General features: G+C 38.7%; 1 protein-coding gene across 4 annotated transcripts in view; it reads left to right on the forward strand.

Moving 5' to 3' along the window:
• map4k4 (mitogen-activated protein kinase kinase kinase kinase 4) overlaps positions 1-26,872 on the forward strand; it is a 208,826-nt gene that overhangs the window by 109,820 nt on the left and 72,134 nt on the right. For all 4 annotated transcript variants that reach the window (XM_008116148.3, XM_003224278.4, XM_008116152.3 and 1 more), the window contains exons 4-5: positions 23,535-23,660; positions 24,557-24,667. In XM_008116148.3, coding sequence (XP_008114355.1) covers positions 23,535-23,660; positions 24,557-24,667 — 237 coding nt within the window. The remainder of the gene's footprint in view (positions 1-23,534; positions 23,661-24,556; positions 24,668-26,872) is intronic.

A 26,872-nucleotide genomic window follows, 5' to 3' on the forward strand; every position in this document is an offset into this window, starting at 1 on the left:
AAACTGCATTCAGTGGTCTGTGTAGATGTGACCCTATTACCACTACAACATCCTGGCTATCTGACAGGCTACTTACAGAGAAGGGTCTCTTCTTTTCATCGAAAATCCCACACTTACCCTCTAGTAAAACTAGTATGTTGACTATCCACCATGTTTGAGTCAGCTGGGCCCCAAGTACATTTGTAGTATTTATAAATCTATAGTGTTGGAAAACCATTCATCATAAATGAGAAACCTGTGGTAACAAAAGAAAGCTATCTGCAGAATATATTTGTTTAAATGGCCAGAGTAGATGTTTAAAATATACATTAGCATGTGTCTTCTTCAAAATACCAGTTGACTTATGGTGTCCCCATACATTTCATAAGACTTTCTTAGACAGGGGATATTCAGAGGTGGTTTTCCTAGTTCCCTTTTCTGAAATAGAACCTATAGCACCTGGTATTCCTTGGTGTTCTCCCATCCAAGTACTAATCGGGGAAGACCTAACATAGCTTCCAAAATCAGATGGGATCTGGTATCTTTTGGGTAGGCATAGGTCATTCTCAAATATTTGTCGAGAGACCACTGCTTTTGATTGAGCATGTATTAAACAATCGAAGACTCACATGAATGTTTTCAGGAAACAGAAGTATATTTATCAGAATTTTTGTGGAGGATAGTTCTTATTATTTAAAAAACACTTTAAAAACAAGTTCACATTCTTATGAAATGATAATTTTTGTCTCAAGACACATATCCTTTGGGTGATTTTAGGGAAAAGTCACGCTAGTGCTAAGGCATTTTGCCTACTGCCTGGATATACTTTTTAAAAATTAAAAGGCATTCATCAAAGCTTATAATAAGATAAGCACCTATCTTTAATGAGAGAGGAAAAGGCAAGTACAGAATTTAGAGGTAATGATGCAAAAAGTATTAAAATTGATGTCATTGAAAAACCCTGAGCTTGAAACTGCTCATGTAAAAACAGATTAAATACTTGGAATGTCTTATCTTTCCGTAGCAGATGTGGAGAGAAGTCAGTTAAACAACTGTCCAAAATTGGCAAAAATTACCTGTTGGGGGTCAGCTTATAAACCTCCACATGTTCATTCTCCCTTTGAGCCTGGCATAATGATGATGATGCAGCACACCGATTTTAAAAACATTATAGCTTAATCTTGGTAGTCAGGTTTTTATAATGCTTCTCTTTTTCTTCTAAGAAAAGAATTGACTTTGTGAAATTGTTCTGGTATGTATAACTTATGAATTGTAATAAATGCTTTCAGAAGTGGCAGCTTGCCTGTGTTAGATACCCTATAGTCTCTCCAGCCTCCTGGTGTTCTTGTTCTTCTCGTCTCCTCCACTTTTTTCGTTCTCAATATCCCTTTGGTAGATTTTAAGCCTTTCCCACAACTCATTGTCCTCTGCCCTCACTCATCAAACATCAGGAGTTTTACCTCCACCTTTCCTTTACCCTGTTTGAATATGTTTGTGGTCTGCTAGAACAGCATGAGTGGAGCTGCCTATGAGCTCTGAAAAACAAATGCAATCAGCTTTCGAACCCAATGCATCTTCTTCATCTTGGAAAGAAGTCACGAGTGGAGTGCCGCAGGGTTCCGTCCTGGGCCTGGTTCTGTTCAACATCTTTATTAACGACTTAGACGAAGGTTTAGAAGGCACGATCATCAAGTTTGCAGACGACACCAAACTGGGAGGGATAGCTAACACTCCAGAAGACAGGAGCAGAATTCAAAACGATCTTAACAGATTAGAGAGATGGGCCGAAACTAACAAAATGAAGTTCAACAGGGACAAATGCAAATGCACTTCGGCAGAAAAAATGAAATGCAAAGATACAGAATGGGGGACGATGCCTGGCTTAACAGCAGTACGTGTGAAAAAGATCTTGCAGTCCTCGTGGACAACAAGTTAAACATGAGCCTACAATGTGATGCGGTGGCGAAAAAAGCCAATGGGATTCTGGGCTGCATAAATAGGGGTATAGTGTTTAGATCCAGGTCAGGCCACACCTGGAATACTGTGTCCAATTCTGGGCACCACAATTGAAGGGAGATGTTGACAAGCTGGAAAGCGTCCAGAGGAGGGCAACTAAAATGGTCAAGGGTCTGGAGAACAAACCCTATGAGGAGCGGCTTAAAGAGCTGGGTATGTTTAGCCTGCAGAAGAGAAGGCTGAGAGGAGACATGATAGCCATATACAAATATGTGAGGGGAAGTTATAGGGAAGAGGGAGCAAACTTGTTTGCTGCTGCCCTGGAGACTAGGAGAGAACAATGGCTTCAAACTACAGGAAAGGAGATTCCACCTGAACACCAGGAAGAACTTCCTCACCATGAGAGCTGTTCAGCAGTGGAACTCTCTCCCCTGGACTGTGGTGGAGGCTCCTTCTTTGGAGACTTTTAAGCAAAGGCTGGATGGCCATCTGTTGGGGGTGCTTTGAATGAGATTTTCCTGCTTCTTGCAGGGGTTTGGACTGGATGACCTGTGAGGTCTCTTCCAACTCTACGATTCTATGATTTTATGATTCCACATTTGTGGGTTTATAATTTAATGTGACTCTTCTGGTGGAATTTAATTATAAAGCCATACTGGAGAACCTAGAGATCATTTCAATCAAATCTAAAAATAATCAAATCCGCAAAAAAATAAACCCACAAATGTGGAATCATAAAATCATAGAATCGTAGAGTATAACTTCCCCTCACATATTTGTATATGGTTATCATATCTCCTCTCAGCCTTCTCTTCTGCAGGCTAAACATACCCAGCTCTTTAAGCCGCTCCTCATAGGGTTTTTTCTCCAGACCCTTGACCATTTTAGTTGCCCTCCTCTGGACGCTTTCCAGCTTGTCAACATCTAGAGGGCCTAGAGCAGTGGTTCTCAACCTATGGGTCCCCAGATGTTTTGGTTTTCAACACCCAGAAATCTTAACAGCTGGTAAACTGGATGGGATTTCTGCGAGTTGTAGGCCAAAAGACCTGGGGACCCATAGGTTGAGAACCACTGGCCTAGAGACTTCTAAAGAGAACACCAGTCTAGAATCTCTGGATCCTCCAGTATGAATCTGTAGCGGGAAGTTGACCACATGCTGGAGGACATAGAGATAAATATCCTCAGTTTTAAAAAATAGCTTTTGGTTTTGTTTTTCCCACTTTTGTGGAGGTCCTGTGTCCCTAACCCTAGAAAATGTGGAGGGCTGCCTGTATTCCAAGTCTGTGTGTGCTTAGGAATGCTCTGGCACCTACTGGCTTAAAATGGGATGGCAGTTAGCAGATTGTTTAATTAAGAAGTTTGTTCCATTATTTCAATTAGTACTACACAAATGCATAACTCTAAAACCATAAAATATGTAACTCATAAAAATAGCAAGAGCAGATAAAAAGAGTTTTGGAGGAAGAAAAAAATCACACAATTTAAAGGAAAATCCTATTTTAATATTTAGATTGCACTATTGAGATATAAAATAATGCATTCTCATTATTAATAACCATGTTTCAACACACATTTAAGTTTGACTAATAAATATTTGAAAATATTAACTTTGATTTTGTTAAAATAGGTTTTCTTCACTTACCTTAGATTGTGTTTGCATGTGTTTTCAAGTCGCTTATTGACTTATGACAACCTTATGAATTTTACAGCATTTTCTTTGGCAAGGAATGCTCTGAGGTGCTTTTACCAATCCTTTACTTTACAGCACCTGGTATTCGTTAGTAGCCTCCCACCTAAGTTCTTACCATTGCTTAGGTTACAAGATCAAACAGAATCTGGTGCCTAATTTAGGGTGCCTTTAACTTGATTAGTTATTGTTAAATTCACATTTATACATAAATGAACAATAAAAGTGCTTAAATTGACTTAAATATGATATTAAATATATTGCTGACTGTAGTAAATGAGAGAAACATTACCACAGTCATTAATATTCTTTTCCCAAATGACTAGTGAGCATTTAACAGTTTGCTACCAGGTGTTGGTAATAAAATAAAATGTCACTTTTTAAAAACAAAGCTGGGGAACATTGGGAATTTTAAAAAAGACCAGGGGTCACCCATGGCCCAGGGCGTGTATTTACACAACACCCACACATATCTGTCTAGTGTTACTCAAGCTAATAAATAGAGATGGTTCTTCTAATACAGTGTGTCAAAAGTCAGACGCCAATGGAGAGCAAAACAGACTTTAATTCAGTTAAAGCCCAAAAAACAATTCAATAACCTAAAAATGGCTTAAAACACTTAACATTCAGTGTTATTAAGCAGTCTAAACAAAGAAACGCCAAAAAACGTGAATTGGCGAATAATCCGGATTAATCAGGAATATAATCCGGATTAAACTTAAAGTCCTTCAAATAAGCCCAAAAGTTCAGAGCGGACTTAGAAGGAACATACAAAGTAAAATAAACAGCTTGGAAGCCCCAAAAAACCTACTAAAGCCCAGAAATACAGAAGCAACTTTGAACCCAAACAGGAACCCAAACCGGGCAGAAAAGCTCTCAACTGAGAGCAGCTAAGCAAGTGGAGCTGAAGGACACTGGCGGGCTAGTGGCAACCACTACAGAGTAAAACGCCAAGCCAGGGGTTAAGGGAGCAGAGAGAGAAGCGTCATCAAGCCGGTCCGAGGTCAGGATGGGGAGACAGCGTCAAACCGCTGCAGGAGCGAAGCCCAAGCCAGGAGTTTAAAGGTGCAGGGCGTAGAAGCGTCGTCAAGCCGGTCCGAAGTCGAAGTGGGGAGACAGCGTTAAACCGCTACAGGAGCGTAGGCCAAGCCAGGAGCCCAAGGAGCAGAGCGTAGAAGCGTTGTCAAGCCGGTCCGAAGTCGGGATAGGAGACAGCGTCAGGGTCAGGAAACAAGCCAGGAGTCAGGAGCAGAAAGCAGCCACGGAATAGAGAGCGACGCCAGGCAGCGTTTAAGGGCAAAGAGGAGAGCCAAGTCGAGTTCCAGTCCAAGGTCCAGGGACTGAAGTCATCAAATGAGATCCACAACATGGAATGGCACAGAGAGCCAAAGCAACGAGGGCGAACAGTAGCTAATGCAAAATAGTAATAACAGTGCAGTCAAGGAAAACCCACCCACCTGTTCCCCAGCATCCATTTCCACTTCAAGATCCCCACATGAATCCTCCTCAGAAGACTCCCCATTAATTTCCCTGACCCTCTTCCTATGCAAATCCTCCAACGAGCCCTCCTCACGAGGGTTTTTCCTTCCTCTCCTGATCCCACCACTATCATTCACAGCCTCCGAAGGCGCATTCACAACACAGTGCTTCCCCAGATACTGTTGGACTTCAGCTTCCATTACTCTGGCCATGCTGAATAGAGATGTGGCATTTGAAATAATTACCCCTAAGTTTGCAATGCACATGTTTTAAATATAGGGGAAGGCAGTGATCATAAATGGTCCTAAAGTAACAGAAATATTGTAGCATCGAGGAACACGTTATGTATGAAGTAAAGTAATGCAATCCCAAAACTCACAGGTCACATTTGATTGCAAGAAACTTCTTGTGTTTGCTGTACAATTGCTCCTACTGCACATTAGAGTAGTTAAACAAACTACTATAGCTTTGGTCTATAGTCTATTTAGTGTGATTCCTCAGTACAGCAGACATATGTATGCCGGTTTGCTTTGCTTTTGACAAGTCAGAAGACAAGAACTTAGAAGAAGCCATAGATTCTTTCTCTGTCATGTGGAAGAGAGAGAGAAGTCAGAGTGCTGACATCTGTTTTGTTCAGGCTTCATACAAAAGCATGTGTGTGTGTGGAGAACAGTCTATTTTCTAATTTTACCTGTGACCAAAATGTTCTACTGCATGATAGGCTAATCTGATGAAATCACACATCTCTTAGTGTAGTTTTAAAACTGGGTTCTCCATTAAATGTACTGACCATGCCTCTTTCTCTTTATCAGTTAAATAATTGATGTTTTGTGGATTTGAGATGTTATTGTGTTTTGCTGTATAGTCAATATGGCTACTCCTAAATACTTTGATAGTGTCTTCTTAAAGGATATCCAAAATGCCAAAATGTGCAAACTTTCAAGTTCTTTAGAATCCTTCATCAGGCTAGTTTTTTCAAGCCACCTTCGACTGAGATGAACAGTTAATCAACTGTTCCTACCTGTTCCTACATCTTAGTCTTCTGCACCTTATCACGGACGTTTGCGATTAGTTCTCCTAATATATTGCAAATTATAATGATTCCTCCTCCAAGATCATGAAGTACCATGATATCGCTTCTTTTCAATGGCCATGCTTTTACTCTGTGAAACTGTGCTGTAGAGTTGATATATTAATCTGTGGTGATTATTATGTATTTTATATTGATGTATTTTATACTGTGTATTTTATACAGCTGTATTTTATTGTATGTTGTTGGGCTTGGTCCCCATGTGACCCGTCCCAAGTCCCCTCAGGGAGATGGGATGGGATACAAAAATAAAGTTGTTGTTGTTGTTGATATAAAATCCTCAGTTGGATGGAGAAACGAAGAATTAGGTGACGTTTTTGGTCATTGATTTTGTTGCTGATTAAAGCAGCCACTGCTTAGTTTGAAGTTAATGCTGACTAAAGCAGCCACTGCTCAGTTTGAAGTTACCAGCTTTTTCCTACCCATGCATGCATGCATACATACATACATACATACATACATACTGGGAGAAATAATCAGTGCCCTTTCTCCATCTCTGAAGATACAAGGGCCATGACCATGAGAGGAGAGATATCTTTAAAGTGTTTAAAAGTCTTGGTACCCTTAGATTAGTTTACTATGGTGCTAAGCTGTTTCAGGCAACAGCATTAAGTAAATCAGGCGAGGAATGCTGTGGCTTACAAACTGGTAACAAACTTGTTAGTCCAAAAGGGGCCAAGGTTTTGCTGATAACACTGGGGTGCTTCAAGAATGTTTCATATTGTGCTTTCTGTTGAATGGGGCACTTTATGGACTTACAAAATGAAGAGAGTGGGGAGAACTATGTTCTGAGAGCTCTAACCTCAGCTGAAATCCATTAATCTCTCAGCTGTTGCAGTCCCTTCTAAACTTCCTTATGGATGAAAAGAAGTCTTTGATACTTTTCTGTCAAGTTCCAAGTGATATTGAATCAGGGCAGCATCTAGCCTTTAATGCGTGACTGTGGATCACAGCAGTAGCGGTACAGTTCCCCTTTGTAAGCCAGTCCTGCAAATGTATTTGCACGGCTTACTACCTCTTTACCCCCACTTGCTTATAAAAGTATTTTGTTCCCACAGGTAAAACTGAGCCAGGAGCAGAGCTCTGGACTGATGCTGCTGAGCTTTGGCTTTTTTTTTTTTGGGGGGGGGGGGGAGGATGCAGAGTAGGGGACAAATAATATTCAAATAAGCAATATCCTTGTTTCTTGAAACACAGTGAACACATTTACTTGGGAGGGCGGGTTTATTTCAAAGGAAAGCATATACCATTTCAAGCATTGATTCTGGCACAAGTATTTCTCAAAATGAGTAAGGTTCCAGTAGCCTTTCCTGGTTTCTTTTGCGGATTTGGAGCCATGATCAAAATGAGCTTTGCAAAAGTATAAAAATAAAATAATTATCTCCCCCCTCCCCGCCTTTCCTCTTCTCTCCACAATAACTGTTTATGCTCCCTGTGTATTTATTTTACAGGAGAAAGAAATTCCCATTGACACGCAGATTCAAACTGTTGTTTCTCCCTTCAGACTTGAATCTACAGTACCATTCAGTTTGAGCCAAAATGTCTTAGGCCATTGTGGTTGAAATGGCAAGAGGTAGATCTTTCCACACTTTTTAAAAGAAACAAGTCCAGTGCTTTCTTTTTATAAAGAAGCAGTAACTATGGGAACCCATGGCTGGAAGCACAAAGAAGCTACTTTTAGATATCCAAACTATTGGTTCCCTTTTAATTTGCAGTCCTACATTTAACCCAGTCCTTTGCCGCGTCCTTCATTAAAATTTGTACTGATTTTGGACTTAATCTGTATTCTTTTAAAATGAAAGCGGAGGGAGAACTTAAATTCTACATTTTTGGCTAATAGTGAAAAGACTCCCATGTTAGGAAGTTACAAAAGGTGATGAGCATGTCATAGTTGTCGCTTTCTCATCTCACAGGAAATCCTTCTTCCTTTGGCTTAATTTCCTCCTATTCCAAAAAGGAACCTAAGCACGTTCAACTTCTTTCATACCATCAGCATCATTGGCTGTGGCTGTTGATTGATCACTCAGAAGGAGTTTGAAACAGGTGTTTCTCAGGGAAAATCTGAGATGGTTTAGGGTTTACATAATGGCTGCTTAATGTCTGATTTAGTGAAGGTCCTTTGTGATATTTATAAGTATTACCATTTTTAAAGGTGAGCTGCTGACACTTAGGTCACAACAATAGTCTGGCAGTGAGCTGTTGATTTTATTAAAAAAACAAGTATATATTTTAGATTTTGATAGATCTAAGCTATTTTAAATAACATTTAAAAAATAAAACAGAAATAAACCAAGATGGCCCTTTGGTTGTGAGAGAGAGCTGAACTGAGTGACTGAGTATAGTTTGAAACCCAACACATTTTGGCCCACATCCACTATCTTGAAGTTCCATTATTTACATTGTGCAGTTCTGTAGCATGCACACCCAAAATCTGTTTTTAGGATAGTCTTGAATGATACTGTATGCAGTATGCAGCTGTATGGAAAAAAAACATCCCATTGCTTTCCCCTATTAATGAAATATAAAGTTATTCCATACTATTATGATGTAGGGTGAAAGGGTGTATCCAGCCTCTGATTCTTTGTGGAGTTGTTGACATCCTACTTAGTGTTCAGATAAAATAAGGGGCGATATTTTTTCTCGTGGGAGTGTGATATTTAAAACATTTATTTGGCAGCTGTTGTATCGATTTGTTTTCAGATTTATATTTTCAACTCTGCAGGTTGGGTGGGGAGATCCTTCACTATTTATGGGCAGGGTGATAGTAAAATTAGACTTCCACATCAAAAGGGTGGAGTATTCATTTGTGGAACTGCAACATTTCAGCTGCATTTTCTTCTGCTGCTAAACCTTCGGTGGAATTATGGTGTTTTGTCATGCTGTGGTTATTTTCTGCATTCAACGTTGGCAGTATTCCATGATGTTATACAGTGATACTGCAACATTGTGGAGTGGCCTGTGTAAGAATCATTTTATCCTGGAATTGGGAAGAAGTTAATAAAGGCAGTCATGAATAAATGTAACATTGCTGTGGGGCATTTTTTTAGTTTGTATTTTTTTGGCCCAACATGTCTGCGTCCCCCCCCCCCCCCCGCCCAAATCCCCTGAATTTGTTTCCCATAGTTGTTCTAGAACAGTCTTGAACATGAAGCTTTTCAGGTGTTGTAAACTCACAGTCCCCAACCAAAATTTTTAAAATAATCAATACAGATACCTGTGCGTTTTTTAAAATTAAAACTATCAAGATACTTGATGAGATAACATTATTATTATGGGGTTAGATGGGTTAGATGGAGTCTTTCCTCTTTCCCTTTAAGTGCTGGGCAGTATAATTTAAGCTAGTCCTTTATGTAATATTTTGTCTGATAGCCATAGGCAATCTTGAGTTGCTAGCAGTTCCTTCAGAGTCCATGCAGTTGAGTGAATGTGCTGGCGGAGAAATGACAGATCTTGCTGTTTCTCCTCTGTAGCTCTCCTTGGTTCCCACGCTGCCTGTGAAACCTATCTCTCAGTGCTGTTTCACCTCCACTAGGAGAGGAAGGATTTCTTATCTTTTTTGGACAACTTGGAGAATGGAGCTACTAAAATCTTAACATATTTAACAAAAATCACTCATTAGCTTTTTGCTAATGATGTGTACTTTCAAGTCATTTAAGATTTTTTGTGATCCTAAAGAGCCTATATCAGCTCATTTAGTAGCCTGTTTGAATTATGGCCTAAGTCCAGTTTTTAGTTCCAAGTAGAAAATGCTCATTGAATAACAGGGAGCTTGATAAGTTGATGGTTTGATTCAGAATACCTGTTCTTGTTGAGGCCAAAGAGAGAACTTAGACCATTATTTGTACAAGTCTGTCCTGTTGATTAAATATGAGTGCTATGGATTCAGTAAATCTACTCTAGTTTAGACTAAATGTAGACCATTGTATATACAACTGGTCAAAACTAGATGGGTCCGAGTCTGTCACATGCTAGCATATTAATATTGATTGGAGTATAGCATTTCATTTCATCTCCTTTATTATTTTATGAAATCCTGTTGCCATCTTTGTTTGGAGGATTATATAGAGTGCTCTATGTTTATATCTGACATTTGGATTATCCTGAAATGTAGCTGTACAGTCAGCCTGCCACATTTGCGGGTTTCACATTAATATTTTTGATTATTTGTGAATTTGAAGCACCAGTAACTCCCGTAGTTGGGGCTGCCATGTGAACATTCACATGGCAGTCTCATCTTCAGGGGTCGAGAGTTACTGGCAAGTTTCCACTGCAGTCTTGAAGAAGAGAGACACTGGAGAGTTCAGAAGGTGTGCATGCCACAAGTCTATTCCGCCTGGTGTCTTCCATCCTTTCACAAGTGTAACAAAAATTGGTGGTATATGGGAGCTTGCCTTGTGCCACTTATCCTGTGGATCCTACTCCTCTTCCTATGTTCTGTGAATCTGTTACACCCAGACAAAGGAATAGGTGGCACATTGGTTTGCTGTATGTTTCTGGTCCCCCCTTATCTTCCTTCCTTTGCCTGGGCAAAAGAAAGACATCTGCCACACAGGATGAGGGAATGAAGCTGTGATGCAGATACTTGTAAGAGATATGCTGGCTGCTAAAACCTGTCTTTTTGGTGTCAATAAAGATCATATTTCCTTATAGAAAGACTTCATTGAAGCATATTACTTACGTGTTTCATGTTACAGTGGATTTAGTTATTGAAGCATATTTCTCCTTTTTGAGAGCCAGCTTAGTGTAGTGGTTTGAGCATTGGACTACGACTTTGGAGAGCTGGATTTGATTCCCTGTCCAGTCATGGAAACTCACTGGGTCACCCTGGGAAAGTTGTTGTTGTTGTTGTTGTTGTTGTTGTTGTTGTTATTTATTTATTTATTTCTCACATTTATATCCCGCCCTTCTCACCCGAAGGGACTCAGGGTGGCTTACAATAATGGCAGCAATTTGATGCCCATACAAATCAATATAAAACAGTGCATAAAACAGTTAAAACTATTAAAATACATTATAAATGACAAAATATAAATTTCAATCTGTTCATCCTCATGCTTTATCCGTAGTTCAGTCCTTGTCATCGTCGCCATTTATTGATTAATAGCCTGGGCACACAGCCATGTTTTTAGGGATTTTCTGAAGCCCAACAAAGTTGGAATTTGTCGCATCTCTCTTGGAAGGGTGTTCCACAGCCGGGGAGCCATCACCGAGAAGGCCCTGTCCCTCGTTCCCACCAGCCACGCCTCCGTGGCAGGCGGGACCGAGAGCAGGGCCTCTCCAGATGATCTCAGGAATCTTGCTGGCTCATAGGAGGAGATACGTTCAGACAAGTAGATTGGGCCAGAACCGTTTATACTTTCAACCTCAAAGGAAGACAAAGGCAAACTCTAAACAAATATTTCACACACATACACACACACACATTGTATTTATATCCCACCACCATCTCCCTGAAGGGACTTGGGGTGGCTTACAAAGGAACTCCAGGGAACAGCATATAAAATACGCATAAAATGGTAAAAAATTGACATGAGTATAAAGCAATATCACATAAAATTATAACAGCAATCACTATTAACACATATAACATAAAATCAAAATAACACAATTTTAAAAACACAGAGCATCTATAGATAAAACCAGCTGCCATCCATTTACAACTAAAGTGCCAGAGTGTCAATTTCAAATGTGCCCATTTCAGCCTCCTTGAAGTCAAAAGCCTGTTTGAAAATTCATATTTTCAGGTTTCCAAGAAAACCTTATCAGTAAAATCAGCAATACCAGCGTTAATGGGCCTGCTGTAGTTGGGACTAAACTTAGATGTAGCCATTCTTGTGACTTTTTTTATTGGATGATACCCTGCCTTTTTTTTAAACTCAAGGAGATTCAAAGCCATCATTTTCCATAAAGGAAAAGATTGACTAGTGTTCTATTTTAGTTGTTGTTCAGTGTTGAAGATAGATATCTATAATACAGTCTGCTAGAGTATAAATACTTGTATAAAGTATTCAAATGGCAAGCAAGAGAATTCTTATCTATAAACACTGGTTATGATATTGTCTGTCTTTCTATAGGAATTTTCTGTATCAAGCTACTTGGCCAGATCTATACTACCTGGCAAAAGGAGGTGACATCATGAAAATTTGCCATAGATACTTGTCTGTAATGCTAAATCCCCATCTACACTGATCATTTAATGCAGTTTCAAACCAGTATTGAAAAAAGTGATTTTGCTGTGCAGATGATTACATAGGAAATCCCAGAACTAGTTTGAGGTGTGGTTAGTGTTACATAAGTCACCGAGCATTGATGCATATTAAAGGCTTTAATTCACGCACTTTCATGAGAGTTTGTAGCAGTTTGAAGCTGGCTTGGAACTGCATTAAATGTTTACTGTAGATGAGCCCAAGCTTTTGCTTAATGCATGCATATTTGCCATAGGAATAAATACTTGCAAAATGTATTTTACACTGTAGTTTCTCTCTCTGGTTTCAATGAAAACTGTATCTTTATGGTAAAAATGGTAACATTGGAAGATATCAAACTGAGGCATACCATTGATCCACCTGGCAGTGACCTACTTAAATTAGGGTTGGGATTCATGCAGTTCCCCTGATGTTGTACTTCAAGTCTGAGCCAGTGTTTAAATCTGAGTGACACAAATACGGGTACTTTATGAAAACCGTGATGAGTACAGCAAGGTGCCTCAGGAACCCAGTAGCAAAAACATTACAGGAAATAACCTCCATAGATGGGAGGATATTAGCTTGAACTGTCTCAGGGACATTAACCCCCTCCCAACTATCTGTAATCTGAGATAAAAACAAAAATGGTGCTTTTTAAAAATACAGCCTAAGGGTTATAGCAGTACTGTCTGAGTTCTCGAAGTGTCTGGACACAATCTAAACGAAGTTAAAAATCCAAGAAAATAAAGTTAGTGTCTTTCAGATTGTGCTTTAATTATTATTTTTCTTTTTTAAAAGAATACTTCTGTGATAGGCCTGCCTTTGGCTCCAGGTGTGAATGTTCTCCCATCTGATTAATCAAAGCTTCCTCTGTCTGCTATTATTCTTAAGCAAGCATTGTAATTGCAGATGACTGTTAACTGTCAGAAGCTCTGTTGTCTGTATGAAGTCATGTCTGTGATAGACAGAGAAAGACACCTGGTTTTCACTGTTGATTATTCTCCCTTTTCAGCCATGAGTTTTCCATCCATGCTTGGCAGTGGTAATTCTGCAAACATCTGGCATAAGAATATACCAGTACTCATTGCAGGTGTATGAAAGTTGTTTGACACACATACAAGTTATGCCAAATATATTCTATGGTTCTGAAGATAGGCAGGAACATAACTATAGTATAAAACAGTGTCTGTCAGAGTATCTGATGCAGGGAAATCTTTACCAAAGTGCCAGGGATCAGTATCATATTTGTTGTCATTGGCTACAGTTACAGTAAAGTCTCACTTATCCAGCATTCGCTTATCCAGTGTTCTGGATTATCCAATGCAGTCTGCCTCCTGCCCGGATACACAGCTATTTCTCTAGGCAGCAAGGACTGAACTTTTTATGGATTTAATATCCAACAATCTTGTTACTGTAAGTTCATATTATGCAATTCTAGCTTTATTTGTAGTCAATTTGTTATTAGCCAATGTTTTTGTAGTCAATGTTTTCAATACGTTATGATGTTTCGGTGCTAAATTCGTAAATACAGTAATTACTACATAACTTTACTGTGTATTGAACGGCTTTTTCTGTCGATTTGTTGTAAAACATGATGTTTTGGTGTTTAATTTGTAAAATCATAATGTACTTTAACATTTAATAGGCTTTTCCTTAATCCATCCTTATTATCCAACATTTTTGCTTATCCAACATCCTGCTGGCCTGTTTATGTTGGATAAGTGAGACTCTACTGTATTTCTTTCTTGGCAGCCAACTGACTGTGGACCATTGCTTTGAATAAGACTGGTGTAAAAGGACATTCAGAACTGAATAGAACTATGGATCATTGCGGACCAATGTTCATATATGCTCAAAGGATATTTGTACATGGAATCTCAATCTCTAGTTTGATTTTTCAAGGGAGACAAGCGGGATATGAAATCTAAGAAACAAAAAGAAATGAATGAGTAGTCCAACTTTGTGAGGTTTAGTGATAGTAAGACACAGTTATTTAAAAATAAAAAAGAATCTTAATTTCTTCAAAGCCATGCCAGTGGTTTGGAAGCAGGGCATGGGAGCAGGAGCAGTCCATGATTCCCTGTGGCTTCTTTCCATCCAAGGTGACCTTGGTTTGTTCTCTTATCTGTACCGACAGTAAACATTGGAGAAAATCAGTGGTTTGTCTATATTAACAGATCACGAGGGAATAGCAAAAAGAACTGTAGCGTTTAATGAAGCACATGTTTTGCACATATAAAATCTCTGTCCAGAGTCAGACACCAATTAGCGAACAAAAATAGAGTTTATTCAGCAGTAAGCCAAAAAGTAATGTTAACACAGAAAAAACCTTGAAACACTTCACTATCAGTGCTTCAAGAGCAGTTCAAACAAAAATATAATTCAGCAACACAAGCAGGTAAAAACAAAGCTAAACAAACTTAGTGCAAACTGCACTTTCTGAGTCCAAGCCCTGCCAGCCGGCTCTGTAGTTTTCAAAGGAACAGTTCCCAAAAGAAAACACCAAATTGGTCAGGAAACAAACAAACAAACTAAGAATGCAGTAGACTGCTTCCACAATGTGGATAAAGCCGAAGGCTCCAAAAGGATGGTGAAAAGACGTCGTCCGGGATTCCAAGGTCAGTTCAGGAGATAACAGCGGTGTCCAAAGAGCAAGCCAGGAGTCAAAAGCCGATAGTAGTCATCAATCACAGGGCGAAGGCAGTAGCAAGGTCTTTCCGATCCAAGGTCTGAAGAGGGTGCAGTCATCCAAAACAGGTCCACGATAAGACACAGCGAGAGCCAAGCTAGGTGATAACAGCAGATTCAAATCATAGTCCAAGTCCAGTCTTCATGGAAACACAGAGATCCCAATGGCGCCTCAGCAACACCTTGCCACACGCAAAGTGCAGTGGCCAAACATTCCCATTGTATTCCCCTTCCTCCTGGGTGACCAAACACTCACACCCAAACACCAGGTGTCCCAAATCTACTCAGAGTCTGAGCTCCACACAGCTAGAGCTCGTGGATCTGGAGTACCTAGCAATTCGTCGGAGTCCCAATCATCCTGCCCACACTTAGCCCCATGAACACTTAAAGAACCATCCTCCCTTCTCCAAGCATCCCAATTGGGATCAGCTCCTGCAGAAACCCCAGGTTCAGAAGTATCCATAGACCCCAAATCCCCAGACATCTCTGGTGGCTGTGCCCATTCAGTGCCCACTTCCCCAGCCACCACCTGTTCCTCAGCATCCATCTCCCCATCTGAATCTTCCTCAGAAGATCCCCCATATAGCTCTCTAAGTCGCTTCCTGCGCAACTCCTCCAGTGAACCCTCATCACGAGGGTTTTTTCTTCCTCTTCGAATTCCATCCCCATCAACCATAATCCCCGAAGGCGCACTCACAACAATCTCATTACAATCTCTGGCAATCTCAGTTAAAAAGATTTTAGAGTTTCTCATCTCCCCCCCCCCCCCCTGATTTTTCCTATCTTTTTCATAGGTGACCTGGTATTATGGAGTGCATTTTTGTATGGATTTTATTTTGGAAAAATGTAAGGGTTGCCATTTAGAGCTTGAGCAAGGTTTCCCAACAAAACAGAGCTGAGCTTTGAAAGAAAGTATGCTGTGCACAGCATCCTCGCAAAGTAAAGGCCATGTGGTGCATGGGAATTTGCTCTGGGAAAATGCAGAAGGAGAAAGACAGTACTCCGCAAGAAAGAAAGCTTCCACCGTTGCCAGCTGGCACAATAAATGAGAAGTAGCTCAGCAGCCATTTCACACTGGAGGTAAATGTCTGCCCACAATTGAAGGCAATTCCAGGATTTGGCTTCTGCCCAGTCGAGCCATGAGGTGCAGGAGAGAGAACTTATGCTTCCCATAGCAATCAGTCACTTATCTGGGTCTGGCACTTGGAGAAGTCTGTTTCTTTAAAGTTGTGGTGGTGAGACAGATATCTCCATTACTTTTGCAGTAGTTTTCTTTCCCCTCCTCTTAGTTCTGTTTCTCTTCTAAACTATTTTGCCAACATAAAACAAAATTAAGGAGGAAAACAGGAGTAGATTATGTGTAAATTCCAAGTCTGATCTTGAAAACTATTTCCTTTTCTGCTATTTCAGAGTGGAAAAGTCACTTTTTTGGACTTCAGGTCTCTGAATCCCCCAGCTAGCATGCTCACTGACCATGCTGGTCTCAGGCTTCATGAGCTGCTGTTTTGCACCAAAGTTTAGCTGACAGTTTTGGAAACATAGTGAAAATCAGGGTAGAAAGGGTAGAAAATCAGGGTAGACAGCCCGAAAGACATACAACAACAACCTTGTGATCCCGGCCATGGAAGCCTTCGACAACACAATCAGGGTAGTTCCCAACAAAAAGATCATGTCTGTCAGTTGCTGTGAATATTTGTAAATACATGTATCACATTGCCTACTTACAAAATTACTCAGTTAGGTTCCTGCAATGCCTAATTTCTGCCTCCCTCCAATAATAGTTATATCTGTTCATTCTCAAGTTGTATTGAACGATCAGTATTAAAATGTGTCCACGCCTCTGAAGTTTTACGTTGGAAACCAATCAAGTTGATCTGGTCGATAGCAGTCAAATTATATTTGTCTTTTTAAGGGTTGATCCCAGCACGTTTGTCATTGAAATATAAGAGGCAATTTCTAAACTGCTACAATAATTTATTTTTGTTGGCCATATGGGCTGTTAGGACTTACAGTAATAGGAAACAAAATTATCCTAGTCTGATAACTCGAAATTAAGGATTTTAGTTTGATACCCCACTTCACCCAGTTCATCACATATGGATTCAATCCCTGTCCATGAATGCTGTATATGAAATATGTAAAGTAGTTACTCTTTGATACAGTAACCTAATTCCCACAGTCTTTTTGCAGTTTGATACTGTATGTAGTGCAGGAATGTGTTAATAGAGATATTAAATTAAAAACAAAAACTGTAGATTTTAGAAGGGATCAGAATGAAAAGAGACATTCCATGTTGTCAGGAACATAGAGATAATTAGTGTTGTCTTTTTCTTACCCACATATCTTTTTGTTGTCTTTCTGTTTTTCCTGGCATGTAAAGGCAATTTTTGGATGGGCATCTCCATGCATGCACACTTGTTGCTTGTTTTCTTGCTTTCTTATGAGTAATTTGTCAAAAGCATAACATTTTAAGTTACTTAAAAAACTGATTATGGTTGTAATGCCCCAAGTAGTTAGTTACCATGTAACTTTTCTCTTGCATTTTTAAGAATTAACTAAAACTGTTAATATAAAGGCTGCTGCTCAGTCGTTTAGTCGTCTCCGATTCTTCGTGACCTCATGGACCAGTCCACGCCAGAGCTCCCTGTCGGCCATCACCGCCCCCAGTTCCTTCAAGGTCAAGCCAGTCACTTCAAGGATACCGTCCATCCATCTTGCCCTTGGTCGGCCTCTCTTCCTTTTTCCTTCCATTTTCCCCAGCATCGTGATCTTTTCCAAGCTTTCCTGTCTCCTCATGATGTGGCCAAAATACTTCAGCTTTGCCTCTAATATCCTTCCCTCCAGTGAGCAGCTGGGCATTATTTCCTGGAGGATGGACTGGTTGGATCTTCTTGCGATCCAAGGCACTCTCAGGATTTTCCTCCAGCACCAGAGTTAAAAAGCGTCTATCTTCCTTCACTCAGCCTTTCTTATGGTCCAGCTCCAGCTCCAGCTTGGATTGTTACCTTGACGTGGTGCTGGGGCTTGAGTGCCTCGATGAAGCCATGAGCTATACCGTGCAGGGCCACCCAAGACGGGAAGGTCATGGCAGAGAGGTCAGACCATTAACAATCCCTGGGGAAGTTAATGGCAACCCACCCCAGTATTCTTGCCATGAAAACTACATGGATCAGTACAACCAGAGAAATATAAAGGCTACAGCTGAATTATTAAAGTTCTAGGTATAGGTATAAAACATATTTTCATTATTCTAAGATACTTGGAAGTTTTATTTTTGGACTACCATTTGGTTGGGGGTTTCTACAAGTTATTATTCATTTCCATCTCAGAAACCAACATCATATATAATTACATGCAAATAATGATTTTTTTAAAAAAAAATCAGTGGCTCAATGAGTGATTAATAATAGAACAGCATAATAATATGCCCACTGATGTCCCCAGTGCCAACATATATACAAAAGAATAATTTAAAAATTACTACTTTTAAATTAAAGCCTGTTCTTTGTCAGAACAGCTGGTTATCAAAAAGGCAGGGGTTTTCTTTCCTCCTTTTGGTTCTTAAAAAAGAATTCTATAGGCTAGCTCTGTCCATTTGGAGAGCAGTGAGGAAAGTAAAATGCTGCAGGCCTTTTTCTCTCCACTCCCATGGCTAGCAATTAAGACTGGAGTCCATCATTGCCCATGGGCTTAATAAAGCCTGGAAGTGTGCTTTTGCACACCCACTCCCCATTTGGGGAGGAAAGATATTTCTAAAATATTTTAGAAAGTACCAAAAGGGTATGGGGGGATTTAAGCCCATTTTTGGAAGGGTCGTGGGTTTTCTCTTTGGTTCAAGAGATCCTCCTTTCAGTAGGACATGGACTGGGATCATTTAGAGAAGCCTCTAATGGCATAGAGAGGCCTCTACATGGACTGGGATAACTTAGAGAGGCCTTTAATGGACATAAAACAGCCCAGGGGGTGTGGAAACATGTAAAATTGTTCCATTGCATGTGCTTGGGGGCATTTGGGGTACAGTTTTCTTAGAGGGTAAAAAAGATCAATTTGTTGCAGGGGAATGGGTTGGTAGGCATTGCATTTCTCCAAAGTCCCCAGAGATTTAATGTGGACCATCAACTTCTGACTGGTGTCTATCCCTTCTGTGGATTGTTGAATTCAATCCATTTTTCTTCATGAAACTGATGATAAAAAATTAACAAAATTAGTTACACCACAGGAAGTGAGGTACTCCTCCAACGTGTTACAGTTGGAATGTTTACTTACGTCTTTATTATTGAAATATAATTATGAATGACAACTTATTTGAAACTAGGTACTTCCAACATCTTATTAAAAGCATTATAAATAATGCTCTCTTTGGTCTCTTTCATTTTCATAAAGTTTTTTCTCTTTTTGCTCCCACTTGCAAAACAAGCAATGATGTACATTGATTTCAAAGGAAAAGTTAGTGCTTAAATCCTTTCCATTGAAATCCCTAGGGCATAAAAGTACTTAATTTTAATTTCTGTCTGTCATTAGTGGTCAAAGTTATCTGGACAGCGAGGAGAAAAACAGATGTGGTTTCCATGTGCAGTAACACCATCTTTGTCTGCTTTTATTTTCCATGAGCGGGCCTTGCTTTCTTTGCAGCGGCTGGTGGAGTGGGAAAGAGGGAAGAGAGTGGGAGAGCTAATTGTATTTCACAGACCAAACTTCATTTGTTCCCTCCATCTAGAGACTGTGCCACTAAGTGCTGAAAAATTAAGAGGCACAGTGAGACAAATGGAACGTAAGTGGGAGAGGAAAACCCCATTATTATGAAAATTGCAGCAGGTGGTTGCTTTATCAGACACAGATATTGTACAAGTGTTTTGGCTCCAGATGGAAAGGGTTTCAGCATAGAATTTGTATAATGTGAGCTGCAGGCGTTGCTTATAATCCTGCCTATTGTTCTAAGTTTCCCTTTCATCTTTATCCTTACTGTATTTTATTGTCATTCCACAGATACTGTTACAGGTGGTTAATTTGTTTTTTTTTTACAGATGGCAGCACCAAACTCTGGCTGGCTTTAAAACCCATCCAGGAAAGTGCTGTGTGGATGGCAAACAATGCAGAGCTTGTGATTTTACCTAAAATTATAGATTACACTCTCTATACTGATAAAAAACTGGGCTCAAGTCCACAAAAGCTGAGATAAATGTTTTCAGTCATTAAGGTGACAAAAGGATGCTTAGATGTTATAAAGAGAACGGAACCCTGTCCGTTATGTTGTTTGAGAGAGCCCTTTCTGTTTCATTCTTGCATTGTATTTTGGTTTATAATTAATTATTGCATACTCAGTTTAAACTGTTGTCATAGTGTCTAAAAAGTAAAAATATATATTATTCAGAATCTGTATAACAATTACTGAGAACATACTTGATTCTCAGCATGCAGTCATGTGTGGGAGATTGATTAGTAGGAATACAGAGATACTAATAAATTATGTAATGATCACTGCATCCACAAAGGATATGTTTCTGAACTTCTGTGTGGACACACAAAACCACGTATATAGTGGAAGTGAAGGACTTTTGGCCGAAGAATGACCTGGAAAGTGCCAAGAGAGGACATTTTATTTATTTATTTATTTACAGTATTCTGCCCATCTCACCTTGAAGGGGATTCAGGGCAGATCACAATGCACATATACATGGCAAACATTAAATGCCATTAGACATACGACATATATAGACAGACACATATAGACAGACACAGAGGCAATTTAACATTCCACCTTCTGGCTTCATGAGGGTATGCTCGATTCCAGCCACAGGGAAGCTACCGCTTCACTGGCCATTTGTGACACCGAGACCTTGATGGAGCACTTCCTCATTCTTCCGCATGCAGCTGGAGATTTTATGGTGTCGTAAATTAGTTACCGTATATACTCGAGTACAGAGCTAGATATAGGTCTATAATTGTATATTAATTTCACATATGAATTTTCCCCTGAAATGCTTGCAAATCCTCTCTCTATATATGTTCATTTCCCTCCAGCAATATTTGTAAGCCCTATATATTTGTTTATATCTATCTAGAAATCTCTATATGTGTGTGTGTGTGTGCATTTCCCCTGCAATATTTGTAAGCCCTACATACCTATATTCATATATATATCTATCCAGACATCTCTCTATATATAGATAATTATATCTGTATAGGATTTGCAAAGACTTGCAAACATGTGAGACAAAAATTCATATATAAAATTAATGTATATAGATAAGATAGATAGATACAAATATAAATGTACATAGGGATTGCAAAGGCTTGCAAGGGGAAATGCCTATATATCTGTAGCAGAGATTAAGAAATATTTCAGGGGAAAATGCTTTTATAAGATTAATGGAGGGATACACACACACACACACACACATACTTCTTGACTTGCAAGAGCTTCTTTCCCTTTTCAAAATATTCCCTTGGTTAAGAGCGAGGGAGGCTTTGGAAAAGAAACACTGATAAGGGAGTGTAAGATGAGAGATAAATATGTCATATATTGCAAGCAACGGCCTCCAGGCTCCACTGCCGGCTTGACTTTGACCCGATTATAAGCTGGGGAGGCTTTTTCAGCTCATAAATAAGGGCTGAAAAACTCGACTTATCTTCAAGTATATATGGTAAATTAGCCTCCCCATATAAGCAGTGCCTAAATTACTACTTGAGAGATGCAACTGTCTTTTGGCCTCATAGGTCAACACCAAGTTAGACTATTAAATGGTCGGGAGCTTACTCCGACTGGGGCTGGTTCGAACTCATGACCTCTCGGTCAGTAGTGATTTATTGCATCTGGCTACTAACCAGCTGCGCTACTGCCCAGTCAGACATAAATTACATTTACCAGCCCCACCGATGCGGGAGTTGTACTATGTAATGTACATACATTTTTGCATTATTTTTAAATACAAACATTAAAACACAACAGTATGATACCACCAGGTGTCACTATAACATATTTAATTTTTAAGCAGATGCTTTTTATGAGTCTTTGTCTATATCCGTGGTTCTGAACCTGTGGGTCCTCAGGTATTTTGGCCTACAACTCCCAGAAATCTCAGCCAGTTTACTAGCTGTTATGATTTCTGGGAGTTGAAGGCCAAAACATCTGGAGATCCACAGGTATAGAACCACTGGTCTATATGAGCAAGCACTGTTATATAGATAGAACTTTTAGGATTGTCAAGGTTGTGTAGAAGAGGGAATTCAACAGGTTTTTCTCATGCAACCATGTAATATTCAGGACTTGTTGGAATTCTCTATTCTTCTCAACTATTGCTGGTACAGAAATCCTCTCCCATTTTTCACTCTGGCAACCTTAATGGTATTACGTAGACTCTTCTTACTGCAAGCATATATTTTGGAAATATATGGATCATATTTATGGTGATTTCCTTTTGTAGAATATATTTGTAACATGAAAAATATAGTTAATGGGTGTTATTCTCTGTTATCAGATGGTCTGCCACAAAGCAGCAGTTGTGTTGCAAATTTATCTAGACCAAATAGATGGGCGTCAATTACCACTTTAAATCTACTTGTCTACTTTGAGACCAAATAAACTTAAACTGAAATTGATGCCCAATTGCATTAAAAGCACAATGACAATGATTTTACTAACTGCCTCTGCATCCCAGATTTTGAGCTAATCAACAGTAATAGAAATAAAGCATATTTATGATGTTCTTTGTGTGCTTTCACATTTATTGTACATGTAGTAGACCTAAGTTTTAGCTATACAGTCTCATTTAAATCTGACTTGGCAGTGCTTTGTTCTGTTAGTGTAGCTTAATTTCTTTTGGTTCCAGACACTATCTTCCTCACTTGCTTGACTATTTGCAGGTTGTATGTATGGTGGAATTTCAATTGGATCCAGGAGTTATGGAGTAGATTTGAATATTCCCGTAGGTAATATTGAATGATTTGTCAGTCAGAAAGTGAGGTGTTCTTGTCAGTTATCCCTTGCCATTGTCTTTGTGTTATAAGATGTTTAAACCCATAGAATTAAGAAACAAAGCATTCTATTCAGTGACAGAAATTACATATATCAGCTGGCTGGGAATAATTCTTTTTGAAGCAGGTGAATAATAAATAATAAACGCTTATCATGAATATAGCTCATCATTCAGCTTTTCTGTTTATGTTCTGTAGCTTGGGAACCATCCTTATTTGAAGCAATTTTGTCTATCAGATCACTGAAAAATTGTAGAAGGGGAATAAACACATAATTAATTACCTAATTATACATAGTAACACACTTAATCCTATAGAGATTGTTATGTTAAGAAGGTACAGCTAGTGAGTTTCACTATTGCAGCTAAAACTGGATCTAGTCTTTCCAGAATTTTCCTTCACCTTGCTGCTATTGCAAGGTTAATGGGAGAAAAGTATTTAAACTTTTCTCACAAATACCACATATACATTCCCGTGTTTTTGTTTCCCCCCAAAGGATGAAGAAGAAGAAATCAAATTGGAAATAAACATGTTGAAGAAATACTCCCATCATAGAAATATAGCAACTTACTATGGTGCTTTCATTAAGAAAAGTCCTCCAGGACATGATGACCAGCTGTGGGTAAGTACATCCATCCCAAGCATGCATACCACATCTCAAGTTTAATTTGCGGGTACCTAAATAAATAAACAAGATGTGGAAATGAATGTTTCTTCCTATTGTAAAACACAAAACAAAAATCAAATAAATTGCATTTTTACGTTACATAGTTTTCTCAAGAAAATTGAAATGCTTGAGGTTCAGCAAAATGTCCCATTAACCAGTAGACTAGGAAAACTCCTGGGAATAAAGCCAATTTACTTTATGTAAATATGAAAAACTTAACATATCTAAAGATGAATAGATTTGTCATCACTGTTGTATTTTCTAAGAGTAAACCAATTGTGTTACAAACCAATGTAATAATAATTATAATTCACTATTATAATTGTATATTTATATTACATGCAATATTACTAATAATATTGCGATATAGTTGTATAATATAATATATTGTATGTATATATACTTGTAAACCGCCCTGAGTCCCCTTCGGGGTGAGAAGGGCGGTATATAAATGTCGTCGCAAATAAATAAATAAATAAATAAACTTACTAATAAGTCCCATTCATTTCAAGTGTGGTTGCTCTTGCTAAGTCAATATAAGTTTGTTATTGATTTTTTTATTTTAAAAATATTGGCATCAGCCTAAGTTTTTGAACAATAGGATAGGATTATTTATTGTATGATCTTGTTTACTGGAAATTAATGAACTAATGTAGGATAAGACTTCATTGATATTAATGTTCAGATTATGATCTGTCTCAATTTGTCTGTCTCTTGTCTTTGTTTCTTCATAGTCCAGAAAGCCTTGATGCATTGCAATAAATTATATAATAATGATCTCATACGTAGAACATATGTTGAATGATTTTAAAAATGTTCAATGATTCCTTTTGCATCTTGTCTTTTTGCAGCTTGTTATGGAGTTCTGTGGTGCAGGTTCTATTACTGACCTGGTGAAGAATACTAAAGGAAATACTTTGAAGGAAGACTGGATAGCGTACATCTCTAGAGAAATTCTCAGGGTAAGGAAAACGAAAACACTCCAATATATTATTCTGTTTAAACTGATGTGATTTAAGTTCTGCATTAACTTTGTAGTAGGCCTTTGGCAATGAATAACTTTAACCTGACATGGGAAAGTAATGACCCTCAGTTCTTGAATATTAAATCATTTTAAAGCATAACATTAAATCAGCTGGTAGGTGCTCATTTCAGTACAGGTCATGTCCGTTAATAACTATAGTATTTGCTCTGAGTTTCATTTATTAAAAAATCTGTGGATGTCTAGTAGATACCACGTACCATTAGAATACAGAAAAATTTCCAAGGTTTACAGCCAAAACAGTGACAAAATGCATGGACAGATTTGTTCATTTCTTTAATGAATTGCAGTATTGTAGTGGAAAATAAAATGCAACATCTATGTTTTCTTTCTCCATTACATAGGATCTATATAAACACTAAATGCTGCTTTGAGATATTAAAATAATGTATGCTGATGTATCTTATTTAGTATGGTGCCAGTAATATTCTCTGTTTTGTATGTTGTCTGTTTCACAGATTCACATTTTAAGAAGGTGAAAATAATTGGTTTTAGAAAGTGACATTTTTGTTTTTTTAGTATCTGATTGAGTGATGAATCCAGTCATTTCCATTTTAATTTCTGAGATAATTTTTGGGATTGTGGTGGGAGATTATGTTAAATGTAAAGGTAAAATTTGTACCAAGAACAGAGAAATCATCATCACTTGGTCTGACCCAATGTCTTGAGCACAGAGTCGTGGCAAAGTGCTGCCTCATCACAATTTTCAGGATGTGAGGAAATCCCTAATTTATGCTTACAGCCTCACTGCCACATATGGTGGCTACTTGGAAATATTGCCTGAGTAACATTCAGCATTGCTTCTTCCAATGACATATTACTTTATGTAGAACTCACTTATTTGACACAAACCCCACATCAAGCAATGTATAACATAGGAAAAAATCGTGATCACCTTTACGTTAAATTAAAAATAACCATTAAAACTAATATTCTCCTGCACATTAAAGGGAATGTATCAGTTGCTTTGACATTTCTAGGAGAACACCATCTGCAAATAACAGACCATCTTGCTTCTAATGTTGTTGGCATGCAGAAGAGAGAAATGTACAGTATATACTGGTAGGGAGGAATGGTATTGGGCCAATGAGGGCTTTAAAGGGCAAAATTGGTGTCTTGACCCATGCCAGTACCCATACCAGACAAGAATACAATTAAATAAAAATGGCCAGTGCTTCTGCCCAACAGTTGTGCCATACCTGTGTACAGTTGTGCCATACCTGCAAAAAGTCTAGATGAGATCAGATTTGCCTTTGTATATATAAGCCTTTATATCCAAGACTACATGCACCTGCTGCTATACCAGTTTAGGCAATTAATTCTTTGGCAATGAACATCATTACATAGTCCTGTATTCTAAGACAGCAGTAGAGAACATGTGGCCCTCTAGATCTTGATAGATCTCATCCCTCATCATTGGCTATGCTGACTAGGACTGATTGGAATTTGCAGTCTGACAACATCTGGGAGGCAACATGTTCCTTCGCTCTGATCCTAGAGGTCAAGTTTCTCATTCTGAGAAATAGTATTTCCGTATTTCATTAACTGCAAGATCCTATCAATTGTAAGATGCACCCTAATTTTAGTACCACCACAACCAACAAAAATACATAAGATAATACCTGTGATTCTAAGACACACTCCATTTTTAGCCCAGAGATACTTCTACTTGTTTGCCACATTCAAAGGTTTCTGTAGTCATTGATATACCACAGGGGTCCCCAAACTAAGACCCGGGGGCCGGATGCGGCCCTCCAAGCTCATTTACCTGGCCCCCGCCCTCAGTTTTATAATATAATATTTTTATATCATTTTAAATAATATATTGTATATACATATAATATTGATAATAATATTATAATGTTATACAATATAATACTAATAATAATACCATATATGTCAAGGACAGAACGCCACAAGATCAAAGATAACAGAGTTTATTGGATTTACAGAACTCAAAATGCCCGTAAAAGACAAGGGCTAGGCAACATTAGCCTTAAAAAGCAAAAAGGGGCAAGAAAAACGTTCAAAAGATAAACCGGATTAAACCGGAGTTTAATCCGGGTAAAATCAAAACAGCTTGCTTCAGCCTGGGAATAAACAAAACAGAAGCTGGGGAACAAAG

The sequence above is a fragment of the Anolis carolinensis genome, chromosome 3 (genome assembly GCF_035594765.1).
Source record: "Anolis carolinensis isolate JA03-04 chromosome 3, rAnoCar3.1.pri, whole genome shotgun sequence".
In the NCBI taxonomy this organism is placed as follows: Eukaryota; Metazoa; Chordata; class Lepidosauria; order Squamata; family Dactyloidae; genus Anolis; species Anolis carolinensis.